Source organism: Capra hircus, chromosome 24, assembly GCF_001704415.2.
Source record: "Capra hircus breed San Clemente chromosome 24, ASM170441v1, whole genome shotgun sequence".
NCBI classification, from domain to species: domain Eukaryota; kingdom Metazoa; phylum Chordata; class Mammalia; order Artiodactyla; family Bovidae; genus Capra; species Capra hircus.
In genome coordinates, this window is record NC_030831.1 from 49,693,331 (window position 1) to 49,710,245 (window position 16,915).

Here is a 16,915-nt window from a genome sequence, read left to right on the forward strand (position 1 = left end):
AGGGGGTACTTGATCTCAAATATACACCTACAGGCCATAATACTCTGATACCTGGTTAACATTTGGGCATCTCATAGGCTCAACAGTTGACTGCAGACTGGCCCTTGGCTCTAATTAGAAAGCCAATAACATCTTTCCAGAAAAAAAAAATGTGCTTTTTTTAAGACTTCTAATCTAAACCTTTTGGCTTTGAGCCTGACCCCTATGCAAACTGCAAATAGCTTCTCCTGCCTTGGAACTTTTCACTGTGATTTGGGATCCTGCAGCAGCTAAATGGCAGTGTCTTGGGGGTGGGGACCATGTCTCTACTTTTCGTCATCATCCACAGAATAGCCAGCGCTGGGGACCTGAGCTGCCGTCAGTGAAATCCTCCCCCAGTTCATGTGGGAAGTCATTTAGAGGGAAGGTGGCCAAGTGCTGTGCGCAGGCCTGGGGCCACCTGAGCGATGAGCGTGGGAAGCTGCCTGTCGGCTGGCACAAGCAGCCAGTGTTACTCCCTCCACCAGTATTATTCTGTTTCACTCTGATGCTGCGAGCGCTGAGTTTCATTCATCCGAGATTAAAGGTTCTTTCCTAATGGCACTTGAACAAGACACAGCCTGTTTAAGGTGAACTTACGTCACATTTAGTTGTCAGGCAATTGTAAGGGTGGTAGGGGAAATTAACCTTTATAAAAAGAGCAAAATACTTAGCTACTAAAAACACCCCAAATGAAGAGCTGAATCAAAACCTGTGCCAGGCTGAAATCACGCTCTGTTCTTCCGTCTCTTTGAGTTCCTCACATTCGAACAATTCAGCACAGCACTTTGACCTCTGTCATATTTCAAGTCTTACAGACGGGAGGACTCAGGCACCAGAGAGAGGAGCTAGCAGCTCGGGGGCCAGAGAACCAGGCCTCCAAAGACCCCCTGGTTCCGGCCCAGGCTCTCCCTGCTGGCCCTGCAGACAGACGGCTGCTGACGTGGGCTGAGCGCAGAGCAGGACATCAGGCCTGGTGAAGCCAGGTGGGGGTGTGAGACCAGAGGGGTCGGAGCTGGTACAACTGGCAAACCAGGCCCAGGGTGGCGAGGAAAGCAGCTCCCAAGAGCCCTGTGGGTGCCCCCACAAAACGCAGTCTGGGGGCAGCCCACACACTAACCCCAGCATCAGCCTCGCCTGGGAGCTCTTCAGAAACACAGCAGCTCGAGGGGGCGGGTGAAAGTGGGTGGGGGTGTCCGTGGGGTGCGGATTGCACAGGAGGTGGACGGGAGGCGGGGCTGACCTGTCACCAGATTCCGAATGAGCAGGGCCTCGTCCTCCTTGTGGTACTCCAGCATGCCCTGGAAGTCCTTCTCCTTCCGCTGCACGGTGACCTGCCTGTTGAGCTCGTGCCGCTTCCTCTCGCTCTGGGCCAAGGCTTGGGCAGCTGAGCAGGGCAGAGGGAAGGAACACGAACTGAGAGATCTCCAGGCTCAGGCCCAGGGGCCGGGCATCTTGGGTGGGCAGGGTTCGGGCCGGGGTCTGGGCCCCAGGGTTCTGGGTTTGCTGGCCTCCCACACTCCGTACATGGTCTGCCCTAGTCTGGGTCACACGTGTGACAAAGGAGACCTGAGCACTGGGCACCGGATCCACTCAGGAGAGGGGCCGGGAAACACCCAGAACGGCAGAGGGTGGGCTGTGGACCAGAGAGAACATGGGAAGGATGCAGGCGCAGGATGTACAACCATTCTGCTGGGGGGCTGCTTCTCCCCACTTCTCCCAGCAATGAGAAAGGCGGGAGGGGAGGAGGGAATCGGAAGGGAAGAGGGAGGGTGAAGGGAAGGAGGAGGAAGGGAGAGAAGAAAATGTCCAAGTGACCGGGAGACTGAGAAGTCTAGGAACAGAAAAGAGAAATCCAAAGACGGGGAGGGGCACGCGGGGTATGAGGGGCGACAGCTCAAAGCTGAACAAGACATGGTCCTGCCTTCCTAGGGCTTCATCTAAGAGCAGCAGGTGGATGTCAGCGGGTGATTAAACAAAGTGACCCCTGTGATGGGAACGTGCCTGGTAGGCACGTGGTGTTAGGAGTGAACGAGGGGACTGGACCCCGAGCATGTGACTCCTGAGCTCAGGTGGAAGGAGTGGAAGGGGGGTTGCATCCCACGTGGTGAGGGGACCAGAGGAGGGTTCCCAGGAAGGCGGGATGTGCAAAGAGGGGTGGAGAATGATATGATCAGACCTACAGCAGGGAGTCAGAGAAAGAACATTCTGGGTGTTTCTGGAAGATCCACTTAAGTCTCTCCCTGACTTCTCTGGGCCAAATGCCAGGTGGGACATTTACCCAGGGAACTGGCCTCGCTCCCTGACTACTAGAGCACGGAGGGGGGCCCCGTGATTTCTGGCTTCATGTTACGGAGCGATCTTTCGAACTAGAAAGTTTTGCCTTCCAGCTGTAACCCTTCGAAGGCAGGTCCATGAGGCAATGTCCCCTTTCTGCACAGCTTGGAGTCAGCACCCGAACACTTGCTAAGTTTGTGTTTGTGGGTGAAGATTCCAGCAAAATGAGACTGGGTGAGCTCCTGCGGTCTCCGCAAGTCTGTCTTGTGCCTGCCCTGGGCGGGGGCAGCAACAAGTAGAGCAAGTGACTTGTCTGGGGCGGGGCAGGCAGGCCCCTCCCTGAGCGGGGCTGAGCACACCGGTGCCTCACGACACACACACACCTACTCACACCGCACTCACACCCTACCTTCCAGGTCCTGGACCTTCTTCATGTAAATCTTCAGTTGCTTTTTGAGCTTCCTCTCGTTCTTCTCCAGCTTCTCAACTAACTCTTTAAGGTCCTAAAAGCAGAAGAAAGCAGTGTGATTAGAACACATCTAATCCCGCCCTGGAGGGTGGGGCAGAGCGGGGCATGGGTGGTGGTCCTGGCACCTGGAGAGCCAGGCCGCCAATGAGGAAGCCAGGCCCCAGCTCCAGTAGGAATTCCCCCACCTCCCACCCCCGCTGCTTCCCGGTCTGGACCCACAAAGCAGGGGATGGGTCAGAGCATTCTCAGTCCAGATGGCAGTCTCCTCCCTGCAAAGGCCACCTGGCACCCTGCCTGAGCCTCAGTCCTCTAGGCCTTGCCTCCTCCGGTTGTCACGGCAACACCCAGGAGACCCTCAGCCTCCAGGGCCCCAGGTGGCTGGGCAGTGCCCTGGGGAGGGAATGGACAGGTGAAGGCACCAGAGTGCCTTGGAGTGGCATCTGCTGGACAAGCCCGCAGGCCAGCGAGGTTACCTGGGGCCCAGAAGCAAAACAGGCCCTTGGCTGGGGCCCCTCAGGGGCTGCCACACTCCTAGCAGCCAAGGCCCCAGTGGGGAATCAGCCCCTGGGACCCAGCACTGCATTAATGTCACCCTGTCCCCGAAGGGAGCTCCGTGACCATTACGGACTCTGTGACACAACAGCGATGCAACTGTGGAGCCTTGGAAGACATCCGGGCTCCTCCCTCCTTCTCCTCCTCCTCTCTGCCCATAGGCAGGGGCGACATCTCTTTCACACCTCCTGCCTCATTTCAAGCCTCCCCCACAACCCTTTTTCTGTAATATTTGTTATTTCCATGTAAAATCGGGTTTTTGGAAACACCGTCTTATTTCTCCTCTTCTTTTTTTTCATCTTGCTTCCACTACCTGCCTGAGCTCTCTGAGAACAGAGACTCATTTCTCTGGCCTTTGTCCCAGCTCATTTGATGACTGTCTGCCAGGATGGCCACCGACCACTCCCCTCACTGCCCCTCCGAGCAAGAGGGGGGAGTCCGCCCCCACCACTCAATCTGCCTAGAGCTGCCCTGGTCCACAGAAGGTGGCAGAAGTGACCCTGGGCCAGTTCTGGAACTAGATCTTAAGAGGCCTCCCCCTCGTCCTCTTGGAAGTCAGTTGCCATGTAAACAGCAGAGAGCACACCCCGGGAGGGGAACCGAGGCCTCAGGCCTGGGACTTGGGGGAGGCCTTGCATCCTCCGGCCTCCTCCAACCACAGTGGAGCAGAGCTGAGCCGCCCTCACCAGGCCCTGCCAGAATTCCTGACCTGCACGACCTGGAAGCTCTTCCAGAAGGGCTGCTAAATTTTCAGGAGGCTAGTTACATGTTAACAGACAGACAAAACAGCTCCGCATTCTTGCTGACAGGGGAGTTCTAGACTCTCTCTGTTCCTGCCATAGGGCCAAAGACATGAATGTTGTCTGTCTGGTGAAAGGCCACTGCTGGTCCCCTTTGCTTTGAGAATGTGACTTCCCAGGGCTGGGACCTGCATGGTGAGAGGACTCACCAGGTTCTCGTTGGTGAGCTGGGACATCTCCTGCTGGATGCCGAACTCCACCTGGGCCTCTGGGGAGAGCAGCAGGGTCTGGCAGAAGGTCTGCTGCTGCCTGTCCATCTCCTCCTTCAGGGCCTCCAGCTGGGCCTTGAGATTGTCCACCTCCTCCTCGTGCTCGCGGCTCTGGGCCTGCAGCTGTGCCTCCAGCAACCTGCACCCGGAGGAAGGAGGACAGATGACAGGCGGGGCTGGAGTCTGTGCCCCCAGAGTGACACGCAACGGGGAGCAGCCAAGCAGGGACACAGTAGCAGCAGCAATTGCATGAGACCCACGGGGGATGGACACGGGGCGGGGGCGGGAAGCATGGCCGCGGGGCTGGGCAGGCAAGCAGACCAGCCTTCCTCTTGCAGGACAGGGAATCAAGGTCCAACACAGCACCCCTGACCGCAGGCCTTTCTCGCCACCACTCTCATCCCCTCATCCTTCACTCTTGAGCACAGTCTGCTGGTCTGGGGTTGAGAGACTGTCTCCATGTCAAGAGATCAGCAGAAATACATTTCTTAGAGCATCTTTCCAATAAAAGCATCAATATCTGCCCCGAAGTTCACAAGAATCTCCTCGCTAAGACCAAACTCTGGTAGACGGAACTAACTGTATTACTTGCATATCTCCCCTTTAGAAGGTTCTCTGCAAGTTTGAGAAAGGCAAAGTATTAGATCTCTTTTTATTTTTTTTAATTCTTTTTATTTATCTAACCACTATGACCACCCACCCACCCCACCCACTTCATCTCTGGCCTTTTATACACATTTTTCCACAGTCCAAACAAGACTAGTTGCAAACGACCAGGGGGAGGTTTAAGATCCACCGCTGTCATGACAAGTGGCAGAAACACCTAGAGAAGATCTGGGGAAGGTGGGGGAGAAGTTCTGGGAGACAGTCGGGACAATTCTGGGAGACCCCCCATTTCATCTGCAAGGCCAGGAATTAAGGAAGGCTCTGAAGCAGCATCCTCATTAAGAGGTTAATTACTGATTTTGTGACTATGCCGCTATCTTCCCAGGCTTAACAATTTAAAGAAACTTTCATCAAACGCCTCCCGACTGGGGCCATCCTCTTCCTGGGATGCAGATAAAGATGATGACTGGAAGTACCATATGATTCTGCTATTTCTGCGGTCAGTCTGGGAGGTGCTAACGGCCCCAAGGGGGTAGGGAGCGAGAGAAAGGGGAACGTCTCCACTGTAAAGTCCCAGGTGGACAGAGCCGCATGTCCGGTCAGCTCCACAGCAGCATCAGGGGCAATGCTAGGCTCTGGGGGCCAGCTCAGCAAAGTGACACAAATGAACGAAGGGATGACGGAGGGACAACCGAGTCACTCACTCATCACCAAAGGAAAGCAATAATGAGGGTTTTGTGGAAAATAATTTGGCAATTAAGCCAGCACTTTTAGGGGGACACACAATATTTAGATAACATCCCATCTTGGCTTACGATAAACTGAAAGTAATCACCAGCAAGCTATAAATTTAATGAGAGAAATAGACTAGAATGCTCGGGTTCTAGGAACTCTACCCAAACGATCAGTTCCCACTTTGTGCTGTGAGTGAGCTTACTGCCAGGGTTCTGTGCAAGGCCTGAGAACCTCTGCCCCAGCCCCAGGCTGGCCACCTCATCTGGCAGGTGAGACCACTAAACCCAAGACAGGTCTGAGGCCATGTCCCAGGGCAGGTTGGGCAGGTGTCCTGACGCATCATCGGGCTGTGCCTTCTTCGCTTGATTAATAAATTCATTACATATCAAAGCACATCCGATTTCCGCTCCCAAACCAAAATAAAGCAAACATCTAGATGGGGCAGGAATTTGATCTTACTCCAAAATAGCTGTTATAATACAAGCAGCAGCTAGTATTTATTCCGTGCTTCCTCCACGCCAGGTGTGTGTACAGAGTGCGTCACCTGCATCTATTCCTGACAACAACCTGAGAAGGAAGGTCTGATTCTGATCCACATTCTACCAGTGAGAAAACGGAGCCAGACGTCACGTGGCTCACAGGTGGGGCCAAGTTTGAACCCATAGCCAGGAGACACACGGCTGCGAGAGCCAGCTGACCTGAACTTTCTTTTGCCAATAAGAGAGGCTCTTGGTGCTGCTCCAGGACCTCGGAGACGTCCTTGGCAGGCAGAGCTCGGAAGACGGCGCTCGAGGCCCTAGGTTCCTGGCCCAGCTCTGCCAGCATCAGGCCAAGGGTGCCGGCATGGCCCTCACCCCACCTCGCTGAGCCTGTTTTCTCTTCTGGGAAACAAGCCTGAGGACCTCCGCCCCCTCTGCTGTTGGCAGTCTCAGGTGTGTGATGCTGTGCCAAAGCCCTGAGCAGCCATGTGCTGGCCGCAGACGCGGGACATGACGGGCGGGCTGTGCTCCTGTTGGTGCTCTGTTGCTGAGTCATGTCTGCCTCTTTGTGAACTGGTGCCCTGCAGCACCTCCTGTCCTCCCTGTCCCTCACCATTTCCTGGAATTTGCCCAAATTCATGTCCATTGAATCGGTGATGCCATCCAACCATCTCATCCTCTGCCACCCCCTTCTCCTCCTGCCTTCAGTCTTTCCCAGCATCAGGGTCTCTTCCAATGAGTTGGCTTTTCACATCAGCTCAGTTCAGTCACTCAGTCGTGTCTGACTCTTTGCGACCCCATGGACTGCAGCGTGCCAGGCCTCCCTGTCCATCACCAACTCCTGAAGCTTGCTCAAACTCATGTCCATCGAGTCAGTGATGCCATTCAACCATCTCATCCTCTGTCATCCCCTTCTCCTCCCGCCTTCAATTTTCCCCCGCATCAGGGTCTTTTCCAATGAGTCAGCTGTTCGCGTCAGGTGGCCAAAATATTGGAGCTTCAGCATCAGGCCTTCCAATGGATATTCTAGGACTGATTTCCTATAGGATTGACTGGTTTGATCTCCTTGCTGTCCAAGGGACTCTCAAGAGTCTTCTCCAACACCACACTTTAAAAGCATCAATTCTTCAGCGCTCAGCTTTCTTTATAGTCCAACTCTCACATCCATACACGACTACTGGAAAAACCATAGGTTTGACTAACACAGACCTTTGTTGGCAAAGTGATGTCTTTGCTTATTTAATTACACTGTCTAGGTTTGTCTAATCTCCTGTGCTAGGCTGCTTAGGGCTGATGGCCAAAGGGCCGGATTTAGACTCTGGTAGCAAATGGAACCAGGTCCACATTCCGGATCTTCCTTGTAGGCAGCAAGTTCCTCACTCCCTGCAAGCCCCAGGGTCCTCATCCCACAGGCATGAGGTCAGACCCAATGACACCGCAGCACACTGGGGCCGGGCCACTCAGCTCTAGTGAGCTCCGAGCAGTTACCACCATGGGGACCATCACGTGTACTGGAGGGCAGGCTGCCCCGAGCTGGGCCAGCAGCACAGATGTAGCTGGGGCTCTAGGCTGATCTGCACGCAGGATGGTCAAAATGGAGCACGGAAGCAGCACAGACTCAGGAACCCCAGAATTAAATTTCCACCATTCTAGAGACCTGAGAGCCTGCTAAGCAGGTTAACTAACCCTGTCTGTTCCTTCACCCACAGAGGGAGGGAGCTGGGCCGGGTGGTTTTCAAGGTTCCCGTGAGCCATTAAGAGTTATTGTCTGTGAGGTAAACAAGCAGCCTCCACACAATGTGACAGACAGCGATGCAAGGGGCTTCCCTCCGACACTCCTCCCTGCCCTGCCCCGCTCCAGTGTACTGTACCCTTGCATCCCCTCCAGCTGTAAAATAATCAAGCATAGACATGGCAGGCAGAACAGCAGACACAGGAAGAAAGACACACGTTTGACCTGGCAACTTGCTTTAGGCCTTGGTAGGCCAAGCCGAGCTCTCCATCTTCATTCAAGTAGCCCCAATCCTCAGTCTTGCTAGAAATAAAGGACAGAAAAACAGGGCATCCAGTGTAGACGGGGAAGAGAGAGAGAGAGCAGTAGAGGGCTAGGGAAAGGGAAACAAGGGCAGCCAGGCTTGGAAAGGCAGGAGGGAAGGTTCCAGAATGCCCAGTCCCCCTCCTACCCCTCACATCACCAGCATCTGGGCTCCTGCAAACATCATCTCCCTCCAGTCTCCCAGCTTCCAGTCACTGTGCTGAGAGTGGGCTCCCGCGCCCTCCCGTGAGGCCTCTGATTGCTCCAGGCCGGAAGGCCCACTGCTGAAGGCAGAGTAAGAGGGTGGACCTGTTCCGAAGACTCTGTGAACTGCAGCAGCACGGGCTGGGTGGAGGCATTCCCGGGGGCTCCCTCATCGCCCCTCCCTCTACCAGAATGACCAGGAAAAGCAAGCGCAAGTCGGGGAGGCCAGGCAACAGGGCAGGGAGGAGAGGACCCACGCGGGGTGGACGGTGCAGGCGACGAGCGTAGGCTGACTATGCGGGGCGGGGGTGGTGGCCTCCCGGGTGTCAGATCCACGGAGCCACAGGGCCACAGCCGCCGGGACCCCGGCTCCACGAGGACTGGGGAGGAGACGACCTATCCTGCCTGTGTGTCAGCGTGCATCCCCTTCCTGTCACTTCTCAAGGGCACGAAAGTATTAACTCATCTCAACTCCTGTCCTCCCTGCAGTCTGGCATCAAGAAACCACTAACAGCAACTTTGCGACCGGCATCGTGAGTAGTGAACTTTCTCCCCTTGACCTTGGGACCGGACTGCATCGCTCCGGTTTACTCAGCTGGAAAAGCAGGAGGGCAATGTTTCTGACTTTCTAGCTCTTTGTCCTCTCTGCGTGCCCTGTGTTTCCTCAATGCTGGCCAGGCAGCTCCAAGAAGGGAGGCACGTGTCACAGACTCCCCCAGCATGGACTCCCCAGCCCTGCCCAGCCCCAGGGCACGCATGAGACCCTCAAACACCCGCAGGACTGGGTGGTGGGCAGCAGGCAGAGCCCTGGCAGGAAGCAGGAAGCGGGAGCTGTGTCCACTCTGCTTGCGGTCAAGACCAGCAACCTAACTCTCAGGAGATGACAGTCGTTCCCAGAGCATTTCTGGCCGTGGTCAGCCGCCGGATGCCCCGTCGGTCAGGATGTGTGTGAGGTCTGGGGTGTGCAGCTACCTGTCACATCTCCCCCACACCCCCCTGCTCCTCCTCATGAGGAAGGGCCTAGCTCCGGCAGGGCTTGCGTGGGCCGCCTTCCGGTCATAGCTGGTCACACCCAGCACAGGCCCAACTCTGCAGTGTCCGGAACGAGCTGAGGGAGCACTAGTGATGGGCAGGCTCTGTGGCCTCTGCTTCCTGCCCACGCTTGCCTCCCACCAGCTGGGTGTGTGCCCTGGGACCTCCCCGATTCAGGGCCCAGCCCCTCCCCCGGGCCTGGCTTCCCCAGATCATGCCAGCTCCCCGCCCCCTCCCCAGCTGACACGTGTGTCTCACTCCCCCTGCACATCCACACGTGGCCTGGGCTGTGTGAGGGGGGCCAGTAAACAGCATAGGCCTTCCCCTTCTCAGGTGTTAACCCTTAACACTGAACATGGGCCTTTTGGTGGCTGCTGTGTTAGTGGCTTTAACCCAGAGGGCAGGTCACCGGCAGGAACTCCAGGCACAGTGACGGCCGGCGTGGGGTTGGGCCCAGAGGTGGGCCCAGGGTTTGTTTCTGAAGGGGCCCCTGGAGATCCCCAACTATCTCATCTCCACACGGGTGGACACAACAAGGGGGAGGCTACCTGCCTGACACTGACACCCAGGCTAGAACCCAAGGTCTCCTGGCCTTGCTCTCAGGTCCTTTCCTGGCTGGGTTCTGCAGACCCTGAGGAGGGGCTGCCAGGCCTCAGAGGGTCCCTTCACCCCTGCAGCTCCCAGGAGACCCCCTCTCGAGAGGGGCACATGTGCTGCTGAGCCCTGCGGTGAGGAAGGTTGCATCCCTCGTTCTTATAACAGGCCAGGCATGGGGCAGAAAGACTGGAGTAGAGAACCATGCAGCCCAGTCATCCCACTGAGCTCCGGAAGTCAGACACATGAGTAAATGAAGAACCACTCAACCAGCTCCAGAAAAGGCAATGGCAACCCACTCCAGTGTTCTTGCCTGGAGAATCCCAGGGACGGGGGAGCCTGGTAGGCTGCTGTCTATGGGGTCGCACAGAGACTTAGCGGCAGCAGCAGCAACAGGCCTATTTTTTGTTTCCCATGAAGGGGTCTCCCTCCCCTCCTTCCACACCACTGGGCAGGGGCGGGTGATGAGCTGGGGAGAGAAGGCCACCTGGTGGCTTAAGAAGGAAAACCCCAAACAAGCTCACAAGAATTGACTTCTTAAATGTTATAAGTCCTTGATGTCACTTAATATCAACCTATATATTCCTGATGCTGGGCAAGATTGAAAGCGGGAGGAGAAGGGGACGACAGAGGATGAGATGGTTGGATGGCATCACCAGCACAATGGACATGAGTTTGAGTAAGCTCTGGGAGTTGGTGATGGACAGGGAGGCCTGGCGTGCTGCAGTCCACAGGGTCGCAAAGAGTCGGACACGACTGAGCGACTGAACTGAACTGATATTCATATGTCTCACTGTGCTGAGCCTTGTTCCCAAAAAGGCCACACACACACACACACACACACGAGTAAGAGGCAGGCAGAGTCCCCGAACACGGGAGGTGGTAAGACATGGCAGCCACTCCCCTCGGCTAACAAGCTCCTACCTGGGCTAGCCACCCACACGCCCGAGCCTGTTTCTTCAGGTGTAAAGTGAAAGTGCTCAGCTGAGTTATCTGGGAAGTTTCTTCTAGATCTATAATTACACAACCTAAAACCGTAAAGTCGTGCACCAGGAAAGGCCTGGGATAATATGACTTTGCCTCTGTGGAGACTGTGGGAACCAGGACCTGACCACCAGCCCTTGGTCCAGTGTAAGAGCCTGCTGTCCTGTGAACAGAACAGGCACGGTTCCTGCCAGCTCCGAGACAGTCGGTGTCCCAATTCTACAAAGACTGCTTTGTGCTCCGTCTTTAGTTCCCACCCAGACCTTCTACCCCAATGCCCAGGAGATTCTGGGACCTCTGAGAAATGGGAGATGGCTCCCCAACACCAGAAGCGAGAGGGATGTTGAGACCGCAGACAGGCCTGGCCATGCAGCAGGGAACTGCTTGTGGACAGGTATTGTTTGCCGTGGAATCATAGCAAACTGTGCTGATGGCTGAGGGCCGAGAGCGTTTGGGGAACGTCAGAGAAAATGCTGAGAGCTTCCAGCCAGGAGCAGCCGAGCTGGGTCTGTGAGCATAATCAAGTTCCTCTTCTTCTGCCCAACAGGAGAGCTTGCAGCTGCTGGGGCTCCAGGCCAAAGGAACCCTAACTCCAAGGCCCCACCCCGCCCCAAGGCGGCTGCACAAACCCGTCCCTGGTGGGACAAGGTCTCCACTCTCCTGCACAGGCCCCTTAGGGGGTGACAACTCCCCCCCACCCCCCAGCTGCCCAAGCCCAGGTGGCAATGGCAAAGCTGCTCTCATGCCCAGGGCTCCAGTCATTTCTCGGCACCTGCTGGGTGGAGGGGGCCTGCGAGGAGGTTTCCTGGGACCTGAGGAAGGGTCCAAGAATGCACCCTGAGTCCACCACCTTGGCAAGGTGTGGGTGGAACTGGCCAGCAACTAAGGGAACTGGTTCATGGAGCCAGGTCTGAGCCCTGGCCACACCCCTGCCCCCTGCAGCTCTGTGCCCCGCCCCCCACCTTGAATGCCCGGAGGAGAAGCCAGCCTCAAAGCAGCAGGAAGCTCTGTCTCCCAGCCCTCTGACCCGTCTCTCCCTGATGGACTTGGCTCCAGGCAGCTCGGAAAAGACAGTCTCTCCAAACACCAGCCTGTCTGTGACAGCCCATCTCTGGGGCATGGACCAGCCCTCTCTTTACTCTGGTTCTGCCATTTATAAAATGCTGATAACGATGCTGGTTTTCTCCGAATCCCCAGATGTGAAATGAGAGAGCGTCTGGAGACAGACGTGCTATGCCTATTCCTGCAGCTTTTCTCAGAGCAGGTTCTCAACACTGGCTTTTCGACCTACATTTGAGGACAAAAGACACAGTTGGCAAAGATCAGAAAAGTAACTCTATAGACTATGAAAGTTAGCAAGTGAAAAAGTTCTGAACCTGGGGACCAGTGCTTTTGGAGGGGCTGTGACCAGGTTGGGTGTGTGTGTGTGTGTCTGTGTGTGTCTGTGTGTGTGTGTGTGTGTCTGTGTGTGTGTGTGTGTGTCTGTGTCTGTGTGTCTGTGTGTGTGTGTCTGTGTGTCTCTCTGGAAACCTAAGAAAAATTCAGTGTTACGAGTGTAAGTTTTTCTAGGGAGAGGACAGATTTTCCAACCATGCCAACTGTCCCTGCATAATACAATTTACATTTAAGCCAGAACACTCTCCATCACAGGAAAATGGTAGGAGATCGAAAGCAACTGTGCCTTCAAAGCACCTTTGCTGGAAAGGATGGGCTTGCTGGGTGGGCTCCAGCAATCACATCCCAATCCTCCAGCCCTGCCCATCTGCCCACTGCTGTCCTCCCTGACTGCTGGGATTGACAAACCCACTGAGGTCACTTCCAGGCACTTGGAGAACCGGTTCCTCTGGCTTCCCCTCCTGGAGGCAGCGGCTCCTTTCTGTACTTAACTTGGTTTCACAGGCTATTAGTTCCCTATTGTACCCTGGGCTTGCTGGGTACGGAATTATTTTAAGATATAAGTAAAGCTATTTTTATTTTATCACCATCATTATCATTGCTGCAAAGATGAATCCAGGGTATTAAGCATGCCCTGGGAAAACCTTGACTTGGGACTCTGACAAACCATCTGGATGAATAAAAAGGGAGATCAGAAAGATATTCCCACTCCGCCATCAGGACCAAGCTCCTTGTTTTCTTCTTTCTTTTAAAAACATTTTTTAAAATGTCATCTGTGCTCCTTTTTCTTATTCATCTCATTTCTTATCTTCACCCAAGATAATTTAAAATGAGTAAATCTTGCCTGCAGTCTTGTCATGCAGAAATTCACTTTCATTTTCTTCTTTCCTTCCTTTATGGAAAAGAATTATGGCTCTCTTGAAATAAATGGTTTCCTCCTGGGGGCCTGCGAAAATACCTTTAACTTCTTATCGCCTATGCAGTCGGCTGGAAGCAGCCCAGCCTGGGCATCAGGCCTTTCGCCTTCCACCCTGACTCAGCTGCGGGCCTGTTGTGTGGCCTGAGCTGCTCAGATTCCTCATGGCCCCAAAGAGGAGCCAGATGAGAAGACTGGGAATCAAAGCCCTGGGAAGTCCTCACATCATTCAGTGACTTTCCTACCAACGTGTTCTCCACGCACTCCCAGGGCCCCCTGCTGGCAACTTCTGCTTCCTGCAATTTTGAATAAATGCTTAATGACTGATCAACAACATTCAGGGAGAGAGAAAGGTGGCCAGGGGAAAGGGCCAGTCCCAAGTTGACACAAGTGCCCAGAGAGGCAGAAGGAGGCGCAGCTACTAACAGTGGGTACCCCGACACTGTGCTAACGGCGCGCTTTCACAGGCAGGCATCACTCAGCTATGCGTGGACGAACTCGCCTAACCCCAGTTACCCTGTGCAGCGGGCTGCTACGACTGTCCCCAGGTCAGACAAGGAAGCTGAGCACTGTCACTCAAGAGCCAGTGAGCAGACAGATCCCCCGTGCACCCTCTCATGTGCTTGGGTGTGCTACCGTCAGGGCCCTGCTCCACCCGGGGTCCTCTGCCTGTCTTGGCCACTCTCTTTTGCCTTAATCCTGGGTAGCTCATCCTTGAGGGGAACCAGAGGTGGTCAGTTTACTGAAGTCCTGGGAAATCTTATTTTAGCCAGTCCGGCAGTGGTCAGAGTCTCCCATCCAACCTCTGCAGGGCCTGGCGTGGGTTCCATGTCTTAAACGACAGGGCACGGGGCCCACCGTCACGTTTGTTCACCAGCCGGGCTGGTGAAGATGGTAGTTAGGCAGCAAGCAGCTGCAGCAGGCTCCCTGCTACCACTCAGGCGGGCTCACTTGACACCTGCTCCCATTTCTATAAGGGAAGTCACTCCCGGTTAGGCTTCTCTCTGCTCCTGTCGAGCCTCCCTGGGGAAGCTCCCTTCCCCAGGGCTTCTCAGAGGATCTGGGTTCTAGATGCTCCAGGGGTGTTCACTGGAGTCTTGCTAACAGTGGGCTACTTCAGCTCATGGGACTCACCGACTCCGCTCCTCCCCACTTATCTCCTATAATAACCAATACTGAGCACACAGTCAGTGCCTGAGGAGGGGCCTCACGTGCCATGCTGGGCAGGGCCCCTGCCTGACCGCCTCCCCCAGGCACAGTCACTGAGAGCTGGGGCTTACCTGTTAGTCTGGCAGACCCCGTGATAGGCCTCGATGGCATCTTCCTGATCCACGTGCTTCTCACTGTTCGGCCAACTGGTTCGGGCATTGATGTTTGGCTCCTAGGAGATCCCCGATGAAGAAAGAAAGAACTCTGGTTATACGAATAACTGTCATGAAATGACTTCATACACAGAGGTGGAAAAAAATGAGCCTCTGGGAAAAGACGAAGGCCCAGGAAGACTTCAGTTAACAGGAGTTAATCCCTGGCAGGAATGGGATTTTAGAATCACATGGGGACAGTCAGGGAGCAATAAGGCCTGGCTGTGAAAGACAGTGAGTGCAGAGAAGGGGGGCTGGTACAATGGGGTGGAGAGAGGCAAGATGTCCCTGGAGGAGAAATCTCCCAAAATGCAGAGGACACAGCTGAAGTCTGTCTCAGTGTGGCATTCCCCACAAATAATGCTGCTCACACACCTGCCCCATCACACCCTAGGCCCATGCCCAGAGCAGCCCAGGGGATCCCTGGCCCCTCCATTCCTGCTCCTCAATCTGTGCAGGAGGCGGACACATTAGGGACAAATGCTGCGTTTGACTTGTCACCCTGGGAGGCTAAGAGAGGAGGAAAGACTTTCTTCATCTAGGTAACAAAGTAAGTAACAAAGGACAAGACCTAAGGTGAAAAAGCAGGCCAAGGGGAGCTGCTCAGGCTGTGGCCCAGGTGTGCTCTGATTCTGTGCCTTGTTCCTTCTGAACGTGCTCCTATCGAGTAACTTCAGAAGATTCTAGAAGCTTCAAGCAAAGTCTCCTGTGAAGTCATGCTGGGAGGACAGCAGGTAGCTTGCTCTACTTTTAGAGGCGACTCTAGAGCAAAAGACTCTGGTCTTGTAGGTTGAAGACCCTCCCGGGTGAAGACACCTAAGGAAAGCACCTCTCCCCGCACTGGCCCGCGGGCCCCTCCTCACCGAGCCCTTGCCCGCCAGGCGACGCTGGTCGGCGCTCACGATCTGGGTCCGCAGGATGAGAACCTCCTCCTTGCGCACCTCCAGCTCCTCGTTGGCCAACCTGAGCTGGTTCAGCAGGAGGCTGTAGCTGTCGGGGGTGCCAGCGGCAGCCGGGCTGTGCTCCGAGGCTTGGTCGGCCACGGCTTTCCTCAGCTCGTTCAGCTCATTCTTCAGCTTCTTGTTCTCTGACTCCAGCTCCTGCCTCTGGGAGGCGGCCCAAGGATACCCTCGTCACTCCCTGGGGTCAGGGCACCCTTCCCAGGAGGGCTTCCTCCTCCACCACTTTCCTTAATCACCTGTCTCACCCGCCTGGGAAGCTAAGACCAATCTTCCCATTTTAATGGCGGGCCACAGAGAGGTTCTGACTATGTCAGCAAGAGGTCAAAGTCGGGGCCTGGACTTGAACCCACAACCCAAAGTTATCAGTACTAAGGATCCGACACATTATTCCTACTAGGGTTGCATTCCTCCAAGTGATTCAGCGGGATTCGTATCTGTAGATGCATCCAGCTACCAAATCTTTCCTTGTGGAAGCGCTGGGTTAAAGTTTCCACATGTTAACACAGGACTTCCTGGAACCCTAATATGTTAATATATTTTTTGACTTTACAAAAGAGGATATAAAATGCTGGATATCCTAACCCTGGTGGCTCAGTCAGTAAAGAATCTGCCTGCGATGCAGGAGAGTTGGGTTCGATCCCTGGATCTGGAAGAGCCCCTGGAAAAGGAAACGGCAACCCACTCCAGGATTCTTGTCTGGGAAATCCAGTGGACAGAGGAGCCTGGTGGGCTACAGTCCATGGGGATCATGAGAGTCAGACACGACTTAGGGACTAAACCACAATGTCCTAAATTTATTTGTCTAGAGAGGGCTCTCTGCCCTATCTTCTAAGGAGCATCACATGGACTGGTGTTTTGGAGAACAGACCAAGAACATTGTTTTAGTCGTACAGAAAGCTACCAACCACCAGTGCTAGCAGAGAAAAAAATTGCCTATGTACAGACACATGAATACCAATGAAACTCAATTTTGGAATGTATTTAAAATTTCAAGGCAAAATATTTACTTTGTGTTTAAGATGAAGTCAGGCAATTGAAGGTATGATAATTTTATATAAATTGCTGACAGGGTCCTGGAATACATGGAATTCAAAGTTTCCCAGAGAAAACCAAGAACATGGATAAGTGGGTATTGCCTGCAAACTTGTTACAGAGCCATAGGATCACAGAGCTGGGAGATCACTGGGCATAACCCCTTTCCTTAATGAATGAGGAAACTGAGCGTGGAGCAGAGAAGGTGAGTTCCGAGGCTGGTACAGGGTCCTTCCCACCACTCCACTACCCACA

At 54.6% G+C, this 16,915-nt stretch overlaps 1 protein-coding gene across 3 annotated transcripts in view; it reads right to left on the reverse strand.

Annotated features, from left to right (window-relative positions):
- The window catches only part of MYO5B (myosin VB), a 340,666-nt gene that overhangs the window by 19,214 nt on the left and 304,537 nt on the right, over positions 1-16,915 (reverse strand). For 2 of the 3 annotated variants that reach the window (XM_018039563.1, XM_018039564.1), the window contains 5 exons: positions 15,530-15,772; positions 14,586-14,686; positions 4,266-4,464; positions 2,705-2,798; positions 1,262-1,405 (listed from right to left, as the gene is read on the reverse strand). In XM_018039563.1, the coding sequence (XP_017895052.1) occupies positions 1,262-1,405; positions 2,705-2,798; positions 4,266-4,464; positions 14,586-14,686; positions 15,530-15,772 (781 nt within the window). Of the gene's footprint in view, positions 1-1,261; positions 1,406-2,704; positions 2,799-4,265; positions 4,465-8,102; positions 8,181-14,585; positions 14,687-15,529; positions 15,773-16,915 lie in introns of all 3 variants that reach the window. The other variant, XM_018039562.1, reaches the window with a different exon arrangement.